Below are 22,352 nucleotides of genomic sequence, written 5' to 3'. Positions count from 1 at the left end.
CCGCCCCTCGTGATGTTGTGCCCCACCCCCTGAATTGCAAGTCTATAGACTTGCATTAAGGGGGCGGGACGTAACGCAATGAGGGGGCGGAGCAATGACATCACAAACCTCCGATCCCTGTATCGTTAGTCATCAGCCATGGAGCAAATGTACTGTAGCTCTGGAGAGCTGATGACTCGGGGGGGCTACAGGAGGGATCGCAGGGGGGCCCCAGCAGCGGGGACCCCTGTGATCAGACATCTTATCCCCTATCCTTTGAGTCCCTGAAAAATACAGATTTTGAAATTTTCATGAAAATTTTGAAAATTTCTGCTATACTTTGAAGCCCTCTATTGTCTTCAAAAAGTAAAAATATGTATACTTTATGATGCCAACATAAAGTAGACATATTGTATTTGTGAATCAATATATAATTTATTTGGAATATCCATTTTCCTTACAAGCAGAGAGTTTCAAAGTTAGAAAAATACAAAATGTTAAAAAATTTTGATGACATTTTGGGATTTTTTCACCAAGAAAGGATGCAAGTAATGACGAAAATTGACCACTAAGGTAAAGTAGAATATGTAACGAAAAAACTTTCTCGGAATCAAATTCATAAGTTAAAGCATCCCAGAGTTATTAATGCTTAAAGTGACAGAGGTCAGATTAGCAAAAAAAGGGCTGAGTCCTGAAAGGGGTATTCCAGGAAAAAACTTTTTTATATATATCAACTGGCTCCAGAAAGTTAAACAGATTTGTAAATTACTTCTATTAAAAAATCTTAATCCTTTCAGTACTTATGAGCTTCTGAAGTTAAGGTAGTTCTTTTCTGTCTAAGTGCTCTCTGATGACACGTGTCTCGGGAAACGCCCAGTTTAGAAGCAAATCCCCATAGCAAACCTCTTCTAAACTGGGCGTTTGGGCGTTTCCCGAGACACGTGTCAGAAAAGAACAACTTAACTTCAGAAGCTCATAAGTACTGAAAGGATTAAGATTTTTTTAATAGAAGTAATTTACAAATCTGTTTAACTTCCTGGAGCCAGTTGATATATATATATATAAAACGTTTTATCCTGGAATACCCCTTGAAGGTGAAAATTAGAGATGAGCGAACATACAGTAAATTCGATTCGTCACAAACTTCTCGGCTAGGCACTAGAAGAGTTTTCCTGCATAAATTAGTTCAGCTTTCCGGTGCTCCGGTGGGCTGGAAAAGGTGGATACAGTCCTAGGAGACTCTTTCCTAGGAATGTATCCACCTTTTCCAGCCCACCGGAGCACCTGAAGGCTGAACTAATTTATGCAGGATAAGTCATCAACTGCCGAGCCGAGAAGTTCGTGACGAATCAAATTTACTGTAAGTTCGCTCATCTCTAGTGAAAATGGGCTGTGTTCCTAAGGGGTTATAGAGAGTTGCAAAATAGCATTGCATGTACACATCTGCTATTTTTTCAATAGAAAATAGATGATCTAATAAAAATCACAGCTGGAGATCTTCTAAGGAATTGGTATATTGTAAAGAATTAGTGAAGCAACCTCTCTGCATACGTCAGTATACAGTTTATGTAAAGATTAGCAAATCCTTGTCACTGCTAATTCTCCAAAATTATTATTTATCTGGTTTGGTGTCAATCTTAATTCATTCCTATTTCATTCTGGGGCATTTATCAGATCAGAAAAAAATATTATCAGCTGCGATTCACATTCCAAACTGTTGACCCTGTTAGATGTTGTTAGGACAAGGAGACACATGGAGCCTTTCATATATCTGTCGGTGCTCCCATAACACAGAAAACTGTTTATATTTGATGTTCTAAAGAGTTAAAGAGGGGTTCCTCAGCCCCTAAAGTGCTGACTGCTGAGGTCTGGAGCACCGCCTCACTCCCCCCTCCCATCTCTGTCTCTTCTTGATTGACAGTCAGCTGGAAGCCAAGCTCTGCTTTCAAATCAAATTTTTGCACTGTATATACAAACTGTGCTTCCAGCTGACTGTCAATCAAAAAGGGCTAGGGATGGGAGGAGGAGCGAGGAGGCATTCCAGACCTCAGCACTTCAGGGTCTAAGGAATGCCTCTTTAACTTCTTACACCAGCGAATAAAAAGCACAGACAGATACATTAACCCCTTGGGGACGGACCCCATTATGACCCTATGGATGGGAGCATTTTTTGCAAATCTGACCCCTTCACTTTAAGCATTAATAACTCTGGGATGCTTTTACTTATACATTTGATTCCGAGATAGTTTTTTCATGACATATTCTACTTTATGGTAGTGGTAAATTTTTGTCAATACTTTTCCCCTTTTTCCCATTTCCCGGTGAAAAATTCAAAAATGTGATGAAAAATTGGAAAATTTGCATTTTTATAACTTTGAAGCTCTCTGCTTGTAAGGAAAATAGACATTCCAAAAAATTTTTATATATTGATTCACATATACAATATGTCTACTTTATGTTTCCATCATAAAGTTGACAAGTTTTTACTTTTGGAAGACATCAGGGGGCTTCAAAGTTCAGCAGCAATTTTCAAATTTTTCGCAAAATTTTCAAAATTGGAATTTTTCAGGGACCAGTTCTGTTTTGAAGTGGATTTGAAGGGCCTTCAAATTAGAAATACCTCACAAATGACCCAATTATAAAAACTGCAGCCCTCAAAGTATCCAAAATGACATTCAGTAAGTTTGTTAACCCTTTAGGTGTTTTACAGGAATAGCAGCATAAGTGAAGGGAGAAAATTCAAAATCTTCATTTTTTTACACTCGTATGTTCTTGTAGACCCAGTTTTTGAATGTTTACAAGTGGTAATAGGAGAAAAAGCCCCCCAAAATTTGTAACTCAATTTCTCTCAATTACGGAAATACCTTATATGTTCATGTCAAGTGTTCGGCGGGCACAGTAGAGGGCTCAGAAGGGAAGGAGCAAGAATGGGATTTTGGAGAGTGAATTTTGCAGAAATTGTTTTTGGGGGGCATGTCACATTTAGGAAGCCCCTATGGTGCCAGAACAGCAGAAAACCCCACATGGCACACTATTTTGGAAACTACACCCCTCGAGGCACGTAACAAGGGGTCCAGTAAGCCTTAACACCTTACAGGTGTTTGACGACTTTTCGTTAAATTCGGATGTGTGAATGAAAAAAAAATGTTTTCACTAAAGTGCAGTTTTTTCCCCCAAATTTACCATTTTTACAAAAGGTAATGGGAGAAAATGCCCCCCAAAATTTGTAACCCCATCTCTTCTGAGTATGGAAATACCCCATGTTAGAATGTAAAATGCTCTGCTTACGCACTACAATGCTCAGAAGATAAGGAGCGTCATTGAGCTTTTGGAAAGATAATTTGTTTGGAATGGAAGTCAGGGGCCATGTTTATTTACAAAGCTCCCGTGGTATCAGAACAGTGGACCCCCCACATGTGACCCCATTTGGAAACTACACCCCTCACAGAATTTAAAAAGGGTTGCAGTGAGTATTTACACCCCACTGGCGTTTGACAGATCTTTGGAACAGTGGGCTGTGCAAATGAAAAATAAAATTTTTCATTTTCACGGACCACTGTTCCAAAAATCTGTCAGACACCTGTGGGGCGTAAATGCTCACTGTACCCCTTATTACATTACGTGAGGGGTGTAGTTTACAAAATGGGGTCACATGTGGGGGGGGTCCATTGTTCTGACACTATGGGGGTTTTGTAAACACAAGTGGCCTTCAATTCCGGACACATTTTCTCTTCAAAATCCCAATGGCTCTCCTTCTTCTCTTCTGAGCATTGTAGTGCGCCAGCAGAGCACTTTACATCCACATATGGGTTATGGTCTTACTCAGAAGAAATGGGGCTACACATTTTGGGGGGCTTTTTTCCTATTTTCCCTTCTGAAAATGAAAAATTTAGGGTAACACTAGCATTTTAGTGAAAACTTTTTTTTTTTCATTTTCCCATCCAAATTCAATGAAAATTCGTCAAACACCTGTGGGGTGTTAAGGCTCACTATACCCCTTGTCACGTTCAGTGAGGGGTGTAGTTTCCAAAATGGGGTCACATGTGGGTATTTATGTTTTTGTGTTTATGTCAGAACCGCTGTAAAATCAGCCACCCCTATGCAAATCACCAATTTAGGCCTCAAATGTACATGGTGCGCTCTCACTCCTGAGCCGTGTTGTGCGCTCGCAGAGCATTTTACTCCCACATATGGGGTATTTCCATACTCAGGAGAAATTGCTTTACAAATTTTGGGTGTCTTTTTCCCCTTTTACTGCTTGTGAAAATATGTATGGGGCAACACCAGGAGAAAAATGGAGAAAAAGCCCCCCAAAATTTGTAGTGCAATTTCTCCCGAGTACGGAAATACCCCATATGTGGCTCAACACTGTTTACTTGAAATACGACAGGGCTCTGAAGTGAGAGAGCGCCATGCACATTTGAGGACTAAATTACGGATTGCATAGGGGTGGACATAGGGGTATTCTACGCCAGTGATTCCCAAACAAGGTGCCACCAGCTGTTGCTAAACTCCCAGCAAGCCTGGACAGTCAGTGGCTGTCCAGAAATGCTGGGAGTTGTTGTTTTGCAGCAGCTGGAGGCTCCGTTTTGGAAACACTGCCGTACAATACGTTTTTCATTTTTATTGGGGGGGGGGGGGGACAGTGTAAGGGGGTGTATATGTAGTGTTTTACCCTTTATTATGTGTTAGTGTAGTGTAGTGTTTTTAGGGTACATTAGCACTGGCGTGTTATGGTGAGTTTCCCGCTAGGAGTTTGCGCTGCGGCAAAAAATTTGACGCAGCCCAAACTTGAAGCAGGAAACTTACTGTAAACCTGCCCGTGTGAATGTACCGTGTACATTCACATGGGGGGGGCAAACCTCCAGCTGTTTCAAAACTACAACTCCCAGCATGTACTGACTGAGAAGTTGTACTTTTGCAACAGCTGGAGGCACACTGGTTGGAAAACCTTCAGTTAGGTTCTGTTACCGAACTCAGTATTTTCCAACCAGTGTGCCTCCAGCTGTTGCAAAACTACAACTCCCAGCATGTACTGAATGACCGTGCATGCTGGGAGTTGTACTTTTGCAACTGCTGGAGGCACACTGGTTGGAAAATACTCAGTTAGGTAACAGAACCTAACTGAGTATTTTCCGACCAGTGTGCCTCCAGCTGTTGCAAAACTACAACTCCCAGCATGTACTGATCGCCAAAGGGCATGCTGGAAGATGTGGTTATGCAACAGCTGGAGTTACGCAACTACAACTCCCAGCATGCCGAAACAGCTGTTTGCTGTTTGGGCATGCTGGGATTTGCAGTTTTGCAACATCTGGAGGGCTACAGTTTATAGACCACTGGACAGTGATCTCCAAACTGTGACCCTCCAGATGTTGCAAAACTACAAATCCCAGCATGCCCAGACAGCAAAGAGCTGTTTGGGCATGCTAGGAGTTGTAGTTTTGCAAGATCTGGAGGGATACAGTTTAGAGACCACGTTATAGTGGTCTCAAACTGCAGTCTTCCAGCTGTTGCAAAACTACATATTCCAGCATTCCCAAACAGAAAACAGCTGTCTGGGCATGCTGGGAGTTGTAATTTTGCAACATCTGGAGGGCTACAGGTTAGAGACCACTGTAGCCCTCCAGATGTTGCTAGGCAACTTACCGGCTTCTGTAGGATCCAGGGAGCCGTCCTCTTCAGCCGCACAACGTCGCCGCCCGGCGATCACCGCCGCCCGCAGCCTCCGGAGGGGTAAGTGGACCTTCAGCATTCGGTCCCCTTCGTTTCCCCGTTCTGCCCCACCTATTGTGGGTGGGCAGGACAGGGGAAACGAAACGATCTGCTATTGGTGGTCGTGTCTAGACCACCAATAGCAGGGATAGGAGGGGTGGCACCTCTCCCACCTCACTCCTATCCCTTCAGGCGGATTGTAGGTGTCTTAGACAACTGCGATCCCCCTTATATTCCGGGTCACCATAGACCCGAAATGACCCGGAATCGGCGCAAATCGCAAGTGTAAATTCACTTGCGATTTGTGCCGATCGCCGACCGGGGGGGGGGGGGGGGGTGTTTTTGCATGGCGGGGACCGAAATTCTCACGGGCATATGGATACGCCCTTCGTCCTTAAGTACCAGGATGCAAGGGCGTATGCATACGCCCTTCGTCCCCAACAGGTTAAAGGTATCACATTGTCATAATAGTTATTTAACAGTGCCAGCAGTTTGGATCATAAATTGCAGCTGACAAATTCCCTTTACATAGACAATTGTTAAGGGAAACTTTTGTAATCCACACTGTGCATCATATTATGCCCTTCCACATTATTTGTCCCATATTTTACTATTGACGGGGATGCAGGGACAATTTATAAATCTTTCATAGGTAGAAATGAGTGAACAGAACCTGTACAATCCCAGTACAGTCAGAACTTTGCTAAAAAGTATCCCATAATGCTTTACTGGGGTGATGTCAAAGCCACTATAAAAACCTATGCACATAGCTGCAGTAATTTTAAGAGATAATAGGTGTTGGGTGAAGATCTCTGTGAGGGACACTAAGCACTAAACAACACAGGAGTAGGACCACACATATCATTATTATAGTTATGCAGCAGTGAGCATACTGCATCTGTGCTGTCAGGGCAAAATGTTACTGAAAGTAAAATGTTACAGTTTTTTGTTTAGACTAATTGTGAAAAAGCTACATAAAGGACTTTGTGACACTTTAGTATATTTTCTAGGACACCAATCCTGTTGCTACACCCCAAAAAAGAGAAATAATTTCTCACAGCTTGTAAAAAGCCATTGCTTCTCCACTTTCCAAACACACAACCTGTTGCTACTCCCCAAAAGTGATCATTTTTGGATAACTTGGAAAAAGCCATTGCTTCTTCCGGCAGGAATCTACCTCCAAAAAGGGATCATTTTTGGAGTTTTATTTTAAAAGCATAACATATCCGCTAGTGCAAAGCATTTGTATTCATCCTATTTGTTTCCACCGGGTGTCGAATGGCACGAGGCAGGGGTGTCCATTATCTCCTTTGATATTCGCGCTAGTGATGGAGCCCCTCGCCCAGTGCATCCGAGATGCCAAGGACATCAAAGGAGTGCTTATTGGTAATAAAGAGCACCGCATCGGCCTTTGTGCCAACGATATTATTTCATCTCTCAAAGCACCAGCACAGTCACTACAAGAATTCTGTAGAGATTTGGGGAAGTGAGTTGCTATAAAATAAATCCAACTAAATCACAGATTTTAAGTATTTGTATTGAGCCGGCCTTGAAAGAACACCTACAAAAGCTGTACCCATACAAATGGTCAGATGGTAATATCCAGTACTTAGGAATAGTACTCACTTCTCCCATATCTCAATTGATACCAATTAATTACTCCAAACTACTATCCACATTATCCAGTGACATTACATATTACCAAAGGTCCTTTATTTATTCCATAACCTCCCCATTCTGGTCCCAAAGTACAGAATTCAGGCTTTATAGTGTAGCCTGATGCAATTTATTTGGAAAAATCTAAAAGTTAGAGTTTCCTCTCAGCTGTTATGTCTCCCAAATAACAGAGGTGGTCTAGGATGCCCAGATCTAAATAGATATTACTGGGCGACATTGATTGACCAACTTAAATCATGGTGGATCAACGACCAAGCCAAATCATGGGTTAATTTGGGATCCTCATTGATACCCTACAGTCCTTTGGAACTAACGCTTAACTAATATAACAGTACACAACCACTTTCCAACAATCAAAGCCTCATGTAAAGCCAGGACCCTCCCCTCAATCAGAAATCATATACTCCCTCTAGGATTGGGAGATATCCCTCTGGAAACACTCAAATTGCATATCCCTAATATTAATTTCCGTTTATGGGAAAAACAGGGCATACAGAAATACTCCGACATAACAGATACAGAGGGACGAATGTTACCATTTACAATCATAGTTAAAAAATTTGCCCTCCCAGCTACAGAATATTATAAATACTACCAGCTAAGACACTTCAAATCCACTATACACATCCCATTCAAACAACCCAAATCGCGATACTGTGCTTTTTTTTTTCAACGCGAGCATGAAACAAGGGGGCATCTCGAGAGCGTATGATGCCCTCTCACCTCTAATAACTCTACCTAGATGCTGCGAGAAATGGGAGCAAGAATTAGGGAAATCTTTCTCCATAGAACAATGGACTCAGGTATTTACTTTATGCTCTAGCGTTTCACATAACGCAACCCTTCTGGAGACTACCAGGAAATTATATTATATAGATGGTTCTTAACACCACAGAAATTGTCAAAGATGTTCCCTGGCAGCTCTGAAATATGCTGGCGATGCAATAACCACATAGGGACCATGCTTCATGTTTGGTGGGAGTGTGAAGTAATTGTTATGTTATGGAGGAAGGTTTATGATACTTTGTGTACGATAACGGGCTCCACTATCCCTTGGGGACCAGAAGTGGGCCTACTACATTTGAACTTAGACCAGACACCTCCTTCAGAAGTTACCATCATAGTACATGTTTTGACAGTGACTAAAACTTTAATTGCAGCTAAGTGGAAAGGTACATTAGTCCCAGATGTCCTACAAATTTTAAATGCTACCCAGCATAATTATATAATGGAACGTTCCATTGCTTCTGCCTCTAACAGTCAAGATCGATTTAATAGAATATGGGCAAAATGGGAGGTATATAGATCACGCTAAATCAAAGTCCCTTTCTCTGCCCAGTAGTATTTTTTTTTAAGATAGGTGCCCATTTCTTTCTTTTTTTTTCCTTTTTCCTCTTTATTTCTTTTTCCTGTTTCCCTTTATATTGTATTCTTATTCTAAGTTAGGTGTTTTTCATAGCAGGATAGCTCTGGCTAGGATTAGCCAGTTTGGTATTTTACATTGTTAACACATATATTTGATTTGTATTGTTTTTGTAAAAAAAATAATAATAATTAATAAATAAAAAAAGAAACATGTTTTTGGGCTATTGTTGAAGTACAGGTTCGGACAGAATTAGTTTGGTCAGAACCAGAACTTTTTGCCCGAGTTTGGGGAACTGGCAGAGTTGAACTTTTCAAGTTTGCTCATGTTAATTCATAGATCACTTGGCTCCAACTTTCCAAAATTAAGCTTGTGGACTAGATACAATGTATCTGTTCACCTCTACTCTACGCAAACTATCACTTGGCTAAAAAGAGGAAACAGACAGAGATTTCCTACCATCAGGGGGGGGGGGGGGGGGCGGGGAAGTACCTCTCACAGCCCCGCTCCTCACACGGGGGCGGGGCTGTGACATCACAATCCTCCGGCCCCTGCATTGCCAGTCATCAGGTAGGGAGTGAAGCAGTCCCTGTGCACCAGATGATAGGAGTGCTGCAGGAGAGATTGTGGGGGTTCCCAGCGGCGGGACCCCCGCAATCAGACATCTTATCCCCTATCCTTTGAATAGGGAATAAGATGTCTAGGGGCGGAGTACCACTTTAACAGTCTCTTAAAAAATAAAATGGCAATTAAAATATAATGCAATAATATAGTCCAATAATTTAATGCAATAATATAGTGTAATCATTTTTGTCCCTTGTATAGTGGGGATATTGATCTCTGTATAGTGGGTTTTAGTTAACAACTGTATGATAGTATTAGTCACTGCAGCAGTAATATCTCATCCTGAAGTGAAGGCATTATTTTATTGCTTCTTTAGACTTAGTCGGTATACTTAAATACTTAAATATCAAAATGGTATTGAGGTAAATAAAAAGACTCTCACATGTTTATCTTTCTGAACCACGTTGGGATTTCTTATTTAATTTATTTAATCTAATTTTGACATATTACTTCTACATGTTTAATACCAAACTGTATTTACAGTTAAAAGGCACTGCAATGGGGTCTTATGTGCCAACTGCATATTTAAATCTTTAAGACTTTTACTCATGTTTTCCATTATTACCAACATCTGCTGGGATAATGGTGATACAATGTGTTCCTCATCTTGGGGGGGGGGGGGGGGGGGCAGAAGGGGATCTGCTGAGCTTATGGCACCTCTTAACCCCACCAGGACAAAGGGCGTACAGGTAATCCCTCGCGTCCTGGGATTTAAGGACCAAGGGCGTACCTTCACTTCAGGATGAGATATTACTGCTGGAGTGACTAATACCATCATACTGTTGGTAAATAAAAACCACTATACAGTGATCAATATCCCCACTATACAAGGGACAAAAATTATTACACTATATTATTGCATTAAATTAAATTATGACATAAAGTGAGTTGTGAGCCCTTACGAAAAACGCATTACACTCACCCAGGTGTGAATAGGTGACTTTGGATATTTTAACAACTCCCAGTAGTAAATACACTAAGGTCCCCTAGCAATGTAAACTAGATCCTACGCAAGAGAGGCATCATAATCATAAAAAGAAAGAGTATACAGATCAATGTTTAGAAAAGGTATCCAATTATTATTGACACAAATGCAAAAAGAACATACATTTAAAATCACTTAAAATGTATACAAGTATATATAGACCGGGATACTGTCTCAACGACCACAGATAGTGCCCAGTAGTGCCGGACAGCCATTGTGTTACGCCGAGCGCTCCGGGTCCCTGCTCCTCCCCGGAACGCTTGCGGCATTCTCCTCTCTGCAGCGCTCCGGTCAGACCCGCTGACCGGGAGCGCTGCACTGACATTCACGATGGGGATGCGATTCGCATAGCGGGACGCACCCGCTCGCGAATCGCATCCCAAGCCACTTACCCGTCCCAGTCCTCGGCTGTCATGTTCTGGCGCGTGCGGCTCCGCTCTCTAGGGCGCGCGCGCGCCAGCTCTCTAAGATTTGAAGGGCCAGTGCACCAGTGATTGGTGCCTGGCCCAATCAGTCTAATTAGCTTCCAACTGCTCCCTGTCCTTATAACCTCACTTCCCCTTCCCTTCCTGGCCGGATCTTGTTGCCTTGTGCCAGAGAAAGCGTTTAGTGTTGTCCAAAGCCTGTGTTTCCAGACCTTCTGCTATTGCTATTGACTACGAACCTTGCCGCCTGCCCCGACCTTCTGCTACGTCTGACCTTGCCTCTGCCTAGTCCTTCTGTCCCACGCCTTCTCAGCAGTCAGCGAGGTTAAGCCGTTGCCGGTGGATACGACCTGGTTGCTACCGCCGCAGCAAGACCATCCTGCTTTGCGGCGGGCTCTGGTGAAAACCAGTAGCAACCTAGAACCGGTCCACCGACACGGTCCACGCCAATTCCTCGCTGACACAGAGGATCCACATCCAGCTAGCCGAATCCTAACACATTGACTGTCCAGGCATGCTGTTTTGCCACAGCTGGAGGCACCCTGTTTGGGAAACACTGCCGTGAGATATTTTTTGTATCGGAGGCATGTGTAATGCTTGCATCAGGGTCTGTCCCTATGCAAATCCCTAATTTAGGCCTCAAATGTGCATGGCGCTCTCTCACTTCGGAGTCGTATTTCAAAGCAATATTTTAGGATCACATATGGAGTATTTCCATACTCGGGAGAAATTGCCTAACAAATTTTGGAGGGCTTTTTCTCCTTTTACCCCTTATGAAAAGGTAAAGTCTACACCAGCATGTTATTGTAAAAAAAAAATAATAATTTACACTAACATGCTGGTGTTGCCCCATACTTTTTATTTTCACAAGAGCTAAAAGGAAAAAAAGACACCCAAAATTTATAATGCAATTTCTCCTGAGTACAGAAATACCCATTGTGTGCGCGTAAAATGATCTGCGGGTGCACAACAAGGCTCAGGAGTTAGAGAACGCCATGTACATTTGAGGTGATTTGCACAGGGGTGGCTGATAGTTACAGCGATTCTGACATAAACACAAAAAAAAACACCCACATGTGACCCTATTTTGGAAAATACACCCCTACAGGACATAACAAGGGGTATAGTGAGCCTTAATGCTGGTGTTACTCCAAATTTGTCATTTTGACAAGGGGTAATAGGAAAAAAGCCCCCCAAAAATTGTAACACCATTTCTTCTGAGTAAAAAAATAACCCATACGTGGATATAAAGTGCTCTGCAGGCACGCTACAGGGCTCAGAAGAGAAGGAGCGCCATTGGTCTTTTGGAGAGAGAATTTGTCTGGAATTGAAGGCCACGAACAGTGGACCCCCCCCCCCCCACATGTGACTCCATTTTGGAAACTATACCCCTTATGGAAATGTAATAACAGGCGCAGTGAGCATTTACACCCCACAGGTGTCTGACAGTGGTCCATGAAAATAATAAAATGTAATTTTTCATTTGCACGGCCCACTGTTCCAAAGATCTGCCAAATGCAGTGGGGTGTAAATGTTCACTGCACCTCTTATTACATTCCATGAGGGGTGTAGTTTCTGAAATATGGTCACATGTGGGGGGGTCCACTGTTCTGGTAGCATGGGGGCTTTGTAAACGCACATGGCCCCCAACTTCCATTCCAACCATATTCTCTCTCTAAAAGCCCAATAGCGCTCCTTCTCTTCTGAGACCTTTAGTGCACCCGCATAACACATAACATCCACATATGGGGTATTTCCATACTGAGAAGAAATGGTGCTACAAATTTTGGGGGACTTTTTCTACTATAACCCCTTGTGAAAATGAAAAATTTGGGGTAACAACAGCATTTTAGTGAAATTTTTTTATTTTTTATTTTTAAGTCCAACTTTAGCAAAAATTCTAACACCTGTGGGGTGTAAAGGCTCACTGTACCCCTTGTTATGTTCATTGAGGGGTGTAGTTTTTTTTTTTTTTTTTTGCTGTTCTGGCACCATGGGGGCTTCCGAAATGCAATGTGCCCCCATAAAACCATTAAGCAAAATTGACTCTCCAAAAGCCCAATGTCGCTTCTTTCCATTCTGAGACCTGCAGTGCACCGCAGAGCACTTTACATCCACATATTAGGTATTTCCTTACTCGAGAGAAATGGGGTTACAAATTTTAGGGGGACATTTTCTCTTATTTCTCTAGAACACTTTTATATATTCCCGTGGCCGGGCCTCAAAAATAAACAAAATAAACTCATACATACCTTCCTACGAGCCCCCGTTGGTCCATCACAGGCCTTAAGGTCATTGTTGACCTCATTCCACTTCCTGGGGACGCCGCAGAGACGTGGGCATATCACCGGCCGCAGCAATGTCCCGGCCGGTGATAGGCTGAGCCCACTGTTATGTAAGGAGCTCTGGCCGGCTTCTTACATGACAGTGGGCTCAGCCTATCACAGGCCGGGGCGGGACATTGCTACGGCCGGTGATACGCCGACGGCTCTGCGGCGTCCCCGTCCCCAGGAAGTGGAATGAGGTCAACAATGCCGGATCGTGAGGCCTGTGACGGACCAACGGGGGGTCGTAGGAAGGTATGTATGAGTTTATTTTGTTTATTTTTGAGGCCCGGGCACGGGAATATATAAAAGTGTCCCACTACAGTTGTCCTTTAAAACCTTTCTTTATATTAATATTATTTGTTGCATACATTTCCCTTTCTGCTACAAGTGTTTCCCTTTCAATTTTAACCTCTCTTTCCTTAATTTTTTATTTCTCCCCTATGAATGCATCTGGGTCAGAACAATTGTGTTTTATTCTACATAATTCTCCAAACGGTATGTTTTTTTATCACATGCCACAGATGACAAGAATTAGCCCGCAGAGTACCCCTTTAAAGTATTGAAAAATGTACTCAATGCTTTGCAATGGCGATGCACTGTATTGAATAATATGTTATATTTGTTATAATATGGGGATCTGTGAGGTGGATGTTTAACCATTTGCACTCCAGATTGTACTTTGCATCATTATAGCGGCTTCTAATTGCTTTTGCTTTGCTAACATTATTCGGTACGATAGAAAGCACATAATTAGTTGTGTTTTTAGAAAGATTAAATAATCGTTATGTTTTAAACACTTCCTCACACTGGTGTGGTCAGCTGGTGTTAAATATTTCTTAATATATAGCGAGGAGGATACTAATATGGTCGTGTGCAGGACCATAACTTTATATGCTCTGAGCTTTAGTGTTCGTGAAGTCATGCCATGTCCCTACGTTCATGTCTATGGGAAGGGGTGTGGCGGCTAGTACATGAATGGAGGGGACATGATCCCTGTGGTCGCCCATCATCCGGCCGCATTATTCATGCACCATATGACTGGGGTGCCGCGGTGGAGATCATGGGGGCCTGTGAATAGACATCTTATCCTCTATCATTTAGATAGGGGATAAGATGTCTAAGGGAAGAGTAATCCTTTTACAACAAGCATCAATTCTGAGTACTACAGATATAGAAGTTTTAAATGTGTCTACATTACTGGATCAGGAGTAAATATTATTCTTTTTCAACTTATAAAAAAAGAGAAAAGTTATTAAAGGGGTACTCCGGTGGAAAACCTTTTTTTTTTAACCCCTTAAGGACCGGAGGTTTTTCCGTTTTTGCATTTTCGTTTTTTGCTCCTTGCCTTTAAAAAATCATAACTCTTTCAAATTTACACCTAAAAATCCATATGATGGCTTATTTTTTGCGCCACCAATTCTACTTTGTAATGACGTTAGTCATTTTGCCCAAAAATCTATGGTAAAGCGGGAAAAAAAATCATTGTGCGACAAAATTGAAAAAAAAACGCTGTTTTGTAACTTTTGGGGGCTTCCGTTTCTACGTAGTACATTTTTCGGTAAAAATGACACCTGATATGTATTCTGTAGGTCCATACAATTAAAATGATACCCTACTTATATAGGTTTGATTTTGTCGGACTTCTGGAAAAAATCATAACTACATGCAGGAAAATTAATACGTTTAAAATTGTCATCTTCTGACCCCTATAACTTTTTTATTTTTCCATGTATGGGGCGGTATGAGCGCTCATTTTTTGCGCCGTGATCTGAAGTTTTTAACTGTACCATTTTTGCATTGATAGGACTTATTGATCACTTTTTATTCATTTTTAAATGATATAAAAAGTGACCAAAAATGGACTTTGGAATTTTTTTGCGCGCACGCCATTGACCGAGCGGTTTAATTAATGATATATTTTTATAATTCGGACATTTCCGCACGCGGTGATACCACATATGTTTATTTTTATTTTTATTTACACTGTGTTTTTTTTTATTGGAAAAGGGGGGTGATTCAAACTTTTAATAGGGGAGGAGTTAAATTATGTTTATTCACTTTTTTTTTGCAGTGTTATAGGTCCCATACTGCACACACTGATCTTCTATGTTGATCACTGGTTTCTCATAAGAAACCAGTGATCAACGATTCTGCCGGATGACTGCTCATGCCTGGATCTCAGGCACTGAGCAGTCATTCGGCGATCGGACAGCGAGGAGGCAGGAAGGGGCCCTCCCGCTGTCCTGTCAGCTGTTCGGGATGCCGCGATTAGCCGCGGCTATCCCGAACAGCTCGACTGAGTTGGCCGGGAACTTTCACTTTCAGCCGCGCGGCTCAGCTTTGAGCGCGCGGCTAAAGGGTTAATAGCGCGCGGCGCCGCGATCGGCGCTGCGCGCTATTAGAGGCGGGTCCCGGCTTCACTATGACGCCGGGCCCGCCATGATATGACGCGGGGTTACTGTGTAACCCCGTGTTATATCAGAAGAGCAGGACCAAGGACGTACAGGTACGTCCTTGGTCCTTAAGGGGTTAAATCAACTTGTGCCAGAAAGTAAACCAGATTTGTAAATTACTTCCATTAAAAAATCTTAATCCTTCCAGTACTTATTAGCTGCTGAATACTACAGAAGAAATTATTTTCTTTTTGGAACACAGTGCTCTCTGCTGACATCATGAGCACAGTGCTCTCTGCTGACATCATGACCACAGTGCTCTCTGCTGACATCATGTTATAGGTCCCTATGGGACCTAAAACACTGCAAAAAAATGTAAAAAAAAAGTGTTAATAAAGGTCATTTAACCCCTTCCCTAATAAAAGTTTGAATCACCCCCCTTTTCCCATAAAAAAAATAAAACAGTGTAAAAAAATAAATAAATAAACATATGTGGTATCGCCGCGTGCGTAAATGTCCGAACTATAAAAATATATCATTAATTAAACCGCACGGTCAATGGCGTACGCGCAAAAAAATTCCAGAGTCCAAAAAAGCGTATTTTGGTCACTTTTTATACCATTAAAAAAATGAATAAAAAGTGATCAAAAAGTCAGATCAAAACAAAAATCATACCGATAAAAACTTCAGATCACGGCGCCAAAAATGAGTCCTCATACCGCCCTGTACGTGGAAAAATAAAAAAGTTATAGGGGTCAGAAGATGACATTTTTAAACGTATAAATTTTCCTGCATGTAGAAGTGCGACAAAATCAAACCTATATAAGTAGGGTATCATTTTAACCGTATGGACCTACAGAATAATGATAAGGTGTAATTTTTAACGAAATATGCACTGCGTAGAAACGGAAGCCCCCAAAAGTTACAAAATGGCGTTTTTTTTTCGATTTTGTCGCACAATGATTTTTTTTTCCGTTTCGTTGTGCATTTTTGGGTAAAATGACTAATGTCACTGCAAAGTAGAATTGGCAATGCAAAAAATAAGCCATAATATGGATTTTTAGGTGGAAAATTGAAAGGGTTATGATTTTTAAAAGGTAAGGAGAAAAAAACGAAAGTGCAAAAACGGAAAAACCCTGAGTCCTTAAGGGGTTAAAGCACTCCAATAAAATGCATTTGTATGAACAGATATGAGAACAATCACAAATAATTTATTACCACTTTACAATTTTACATAAACTCGCTTTCTGTGATCTTTATTTATTTAGACCATGTTTTAATTGTATGGAACGTCTTGTAGACCAGTGATATATATTCCTTTTGGATGGTATTGTATATGAGCCTGGATGTTATTGTACAGTTATGGTTGGATTATATTTATATAGATTTAGCATTTTCGTTTTGCTCAATGTTTTCAATTAGAACGCTTGCATCTTGTGTCCCGTCTTCACAGTTACTGTCCAGGTATATTCTGTTATCAAGACCAATTTCTGGTTGTGACTTGTTCCATTTCCTTCTATATGCAAAGAAGACTGCAATGGCCGAGGCAGCAATAACAAGTAGGACAACCACACCAATGGTCAGGCCATGTGAGGGCTTTTCTTCTGTAAAGAAAAAAAATACAGATAAAAAAAGTTAGTACATATATAAATCCTACAGACAGAGGTGGCACAAAATCTTTTCCAACAGTGTAAGTACTTCTCTTAGTAATAGGGGAAAGGAGTAATAGTTCTCCTTAAAGGGGTACTCCACAAACTGTTCCGAACGCTGGAGCTGGCGTCGGGAGCTCGTGACGTCATAGCCCGGCCCCCTCATGATGTCATGCCCCGCCCCCTCAATGCAAGTCTATGGGAGGGGGCGTGACAGCCTTCAAGCCCCCTCCCATAGACTTGCATTGAGGGGATGGGGGCGTGACATCATGAGGGGGTGTGGCTATGACGTCGCGAGCTCCCGACGCCAGCTCCAGCGTTCGGAACAGTTTGTTCCAAACGCTGAGTAGTGGAGTACCCCTTTAAGCAGACACTATTATTGGTTCAAAGACCATTAGCACTCCACTGGGCACAGAGGCTACAGTCACCGTAGCTCAGAGATGGCCTAAAGACTCTGCTGCCAATATAAATCTGGTGTAGGTCCCAAGGCATACGGTATGTACTGTGTACAATAATTCAGCGTATCGCCATGAAATCATCTTACTACTGGGGTGACACACTGTAACAAAACTCCTCCTCATGTAATTACTTTGCTACTGGGGTGACACACTGTAAAAAAGCTTCTTCTTATCTGGTCACATGATGGTGACATCATCAAAGGGCCTTCACTTTCGCCATCTAGTCGGCCCGGCTGGGGGAGGAGGTGGAGGGAGGAGGTGGAGGGAGGAGTAAGCTCAATTCTAGGGTAGGTCCTGCAGAGCTCAAACGATGGAAAATTGAGGAGGAGTGTGCAGTTGTGGTGCTGTGCTGGCTCCTCTATCCGGCTGTCAGGAGTGCAGCACTGTCACATTACATCACATACACATTAATAATAACTGTGGCTTCACAAAAAAAAAACTGTTTCTCAGCACCGCCCTTATCAAGGAGGCGCTCTAGGCAGCAGCCTAATCTGCCTATGGTTAGAGCCGGCCCTAGATATATAGATAAATAAATAGACCTGAGATCTGTGAACTAGCCCATGATTTAGAATAATGTGCTTATAATGTATGTATGAATACTTGGTGCATCACTGCAGGTATCATTTGTATCTTAATTTGCTTTATACAATAGAAAATACATAAGTATTGGATGTTGTCTTTACTGTACCTGGCTTCTCTGTTGTCTTTTCTGTGGGCAGTGGAGCTGTGAATACAAAATACAGTAGGTTAGAAATAGGATTTTTATGAATAAAAGTAATTTTGTACTTTATCTTGTCATGACGTGACGACTCGTTCTCATTTCTACGATTTAAATGTAATGGAAAAATGATTACACTTAGTTTTTTCATTGTTTTGCTGAAGGTACAATCTGTATACTGGTGGACCCATCTAGATACCCGGGGCTTATGTTCCTACTGGGATCATTTAAAGGAATTGTTTAGTGCAAAATAACATCCCCTAAAAAAAAAAAAAAAGGTATAGATTGCGGGGGATCCGACCATTTCCTGTACAGGGCCCCGGCAGTTGGCCGAAAGGGGGCGTGTCTGTCCCCAGCATGATGCGGTGGCCGACACGCCCCCCATGTATGCCATAAAGATACATGGAGGGGGCGTGTCAGACACTGTGTCGTGCGGGGAAGGAACATTCCCTTCATGCAGACTGCCAGGGCCCCATACAGCAGATTGCAGGGGTCCCAACACTACGGTATTCCTTTAAGTACCTTATGGAAGCCTAGCTACCTAATAGAGGCATTCATTTACAAACTTGGGGCATCTAATTACTTACTGGGAGCACCTATTTACCTCTTGGGGGCATCTATGTACATACTGGCTTAACTATCTACACACTGTGTCACCAATCTACAGGGGGCACCTGTATTCCTAATGGGGAAAACAGCCTACCTACTGTGCCACTATGGTTGGGAAAAGGTGAGGATGATGATACTCAAAAAGTAGGGAGCCTAAGATGTTTGGCAGATTCTGAATTTGACAAATTGTTCCTGGAAGAAGTCTGGGACAGATGTGGAAGAAAAGGAAAGAGAATACATATATATATATATATATATATATATATATATATATATATATATATACATATATATTTCTAACATGAAAAGTGATACAGGTTTATTGCTACTTACTTTTCATTGCCTTACATATGTACCCTTTGTAACTAAAACACCATGTAGTCGTCCATGTTCCTTTTTTGCCATGCATCATCACACAAGACATGTCTTCTTTGGATCCTTCATTATTCCAGTTCACAAAGTCTATTAGTGTATTGTCCAACCAAAGCCACTTTTCTAGAAATGCAAACATTTCCCTCTTTAAAAAGAATCATATTTAAAAAAATAATAATAATAAAAAATAAAAAAAAAATAAAAAAAAAAAAAAATATATATATATATATATATATATATATATATATATATATAAATGTTGCAGTATCTTGTAATACCTTTTTTATTGGACTAACAGAATTCTGTAGAGAATTTTGGACTTGATAAAGGGAGGAATCCCGAAAGCTTTTCTACAAAATTCTGTTTGTCCAATAAAAAAGGTATTACAAGATACTGCAACATTTTATGATTTGCATCTATATGTATATATATATATATATATATATATATATATATATATAAAAATATATATATATATACAGTGGCACAGATTTAATAAATCTGCCTATAACTGTCTGATTTTGCCCTTAGCAACCAATCATTTTAATATAAGAAAAATATAAAACATAGAATGTGTTGGCAGATGAGAACCCTTCAGCCCATCTAGTCTACCCATTTTCCTGAATACTATGAATAGTCCTGACCCTATCTTATATGAAGGATAGCCTTATGCTTATCCCTATCTTATATGAAGGATAGCCTTATGCATATCCCTATATTATATGAAGGATAGCCTTATGCTTATCCCTATCTTATATGAAGGATAGCCTTATGCCTATCCCTATCTTATATGAAGGATAGCCTTATGCCTATCCCTATCTTATATGAAGGATAGCCTTATACCTGTCCCTATCTTATATGAAGGATAGCCTTATGCTTATCCCTATCTTATATGAAGGATAGCCTTATGCTTATCCCTATCTTATATGAAGGATAGCCTTATGCATATCCCTATCTAATATGAAGGATAGCCTTATGCTTATCCCTATCTTATATGAAGGATAGCCTTATGCATATCCCTATCTTATATGAAGGATAGCCTTATGCTTATCCCATGCATGTTTAAATTCCTTCACTGTATTTGCAGCGACCACTTCTGCAGGAAGGCTATTCCATGCATCCACTACTCTGTCAGTAATGTAATACTTCCTGATATTACTGCAGAGACCTTTCCCCTCTGATATAAAACAATGTCCTCTTGTAGTAGTTTTTCTTCTTTTAAAAATGCTCTACTTTTTACTGTGTTTATTCCCTTTATGTATTTAAAAGTTTCTTTCTATCTTATTTTTGGGGTGATTTTTCACTCACCTGCTAGTCAACTTTCACTTTCAATGCTTTGAACTGTGTTATTATCTTACAACCAGTTTTAAATACTTTGTTTGCGAATAAACCCAGAACATATACACTTATGCATATTAGATGGCTAATGAGTGTTCAATAAACTCACTTTAAAGTGCGTTGTTATTTTACAACCAAGTAGGTATACTGTGTGTGCACTTAAACCAAGAATATATACATAAAGTGGCTTTACATGGCTAGTGCCTGTTCAATGTACACACTTTTTATTGCACTGTTATCTTAAAACCAGGTAGGTACACTGGGGGAGATTTATTAAAACCTGTCCAGAGGAAAAGTTTCCCAGTTGCCCCTAGCAACCAATCAGATTGCTTCTTTCATTTTGAAGAGGCCTTGTTCAAAATGAAAGAAGCGAGCTGATTGGTTGCTATGGGCAACTGGGCAACTTTTCCTTTGCACAAGTTTTAATAAATCTCCCCCACTGTGTGTACGAATGCAGTACATAAAGGCACTTTAGATGGCTAATGCATGTTGAATGTAGGGATGAGCGAATGGAATCTGACAAAGTCGAATTCATTCCGAATTTCAAGAAAAATTTTATTCGGACCGAATCCGAACTTCTACTCGATTCAAAATAACTAATTTCTTCATCAGCAACACCCCTGTGATTGTCCTGTATAATGTATAGATGCGCGTGGCTTTCTCCTGTGCTCACATCTCTCCAATAGATAGGACGATCGCATCGGGTGTCAGGAGTGATACCTGCTGTGCTCTGTCCTCGACTGCAGGTACTACTACTCCCAACATGGAGCTCACTCTGCTCTAGGCAGGGAGCTGTAGTACCTGCATTAATAGACAGATTGCAGCAGATGTCACTTCTGATACCCCTGCGATCGTCCTGTATAATGTATAGATGCGGGCGGCCGGCCGCTCTTCTCTAGTCCCACTGTATATGCCGTATATATACCGATTATTCATATTTCCCGCAGAGAGCTGTGAGTAGCTGGAACCATTTGACCAATCACAGCTCTCTGCGGGAAATATGAATAAGTGATGTGAATTCTATTTACATCACTTGCCAGCGGAGTATAGTGCAGAGATGCGAGCACAAGGGAAAGCCGCTCCAACTCTGCAATAGAAAGGACAATCGCATCACCCGGGGCGATCTGTCTATTAGTACAGGTAATACAGCTCCCATCATGCTGGAAGTAGTAGTACTACCTAAAAATTTTAAAAATAGAGAAAAAAAAGTGAAACACACACACTTTATTAAACACAATATTAAAATACATTACTAATAAAAAAAATTATTATAAAAAATATGATCCCTGTTCAAAAAATAACATTAACATTTTTTTTTTTTTTTTTTGGTGGCTTCATAATTTTTTTTTATATACCCAAGAATGGAGTCTACGTTTTAGATTGCTTTCACACTATGAATATTCCGTTATTAAACATCTGTTTTCTGTATTGTACAATTAAAAACCGGATGTATAATAATGGATGAAATAACGGGTGCTAATGGCTGAATAACGTCTGTCAAAATAACAGGCATATTCATCCGTTAAGACCCGCTATAACATCCGTCATGTACCGTTATTTTATGGCCATTTAAACACCTCTGCTTACAGACTCCCGCAGCCGGGACTACTACTACTCCCATCATGGAACATACTTGTTTCCATGATGGGAGTAGCAGTGCCCCTTCTGTGGGAGTCTGCCGGTGGCTGGGGAGGCTACATTAGTGTTTGTACTACTACCCCCA

At 41.2% G+C, this 22,352-nt stretch overlaps 1 protein-coding gene across 3 annotated transcripts; it reads right to left on the bottom strand.

The window, feature by feature from the left end:
• Positions 1-16,703: 16,703 nt before the first annotated feature.
• Positions 16,704-20,929, bottom strand: LOC130273048 (macrophage mannose receptor 1-like). Of its 3 annotated transcripts, none has more exons than XM_056519223.1 (4): positions 20,851-20,929; positions 19,253-19,414; positions 18,281-18,316; positions 16,704-17,089 (listed from the first exon to the last, which is right to left on the bottom strand). In XM_056519223.1, exons 2-4 carry the CDS (start codon positions 19,341-19,343, stop codon positions 16,863-16,865), a joined length of 354 nt encoding a protein of 117 aa, XP_056375198.1. In that variant the 5' UTR covers positions 19,344-19,414; positions 20,851-20,929; the 3' UTR covers positions 16,704-16,862. The 3 variants fall into 3 exon arrangements, with proteins under 3 accessions (XP_056375198.1, XP_056375196.1, XP_056375197.1); XM_056519221.1 differs by having other exon boundaries at positions 20,600-20,920; XM_056519222.1 differs by having other exon boundaries at positions 20,739-20,920.
• Between the last annotated feature and the right edge of the window lie 1,423 nt (positions 20,930-22,352).

This window comes from Hyla sarda, chromosome 5, assembly GCF_029499605.1.
Source record: "Hyla sarda isolate aHylSar1 chromosome 5, aHylSar1.hap1, whole genome shotgun sequence".
Taxonomy (NCBI): domain Eukaryota; kingdom Metazoa; phylum Chordata; class Amphibia; order Anura; family Hylidae; genus Hyla; species Hyla sarda.
Note: the sequence above shows the minus strand (reverse complement) of the source record. Positions and strands in the feature narration are given on the sequence as shown.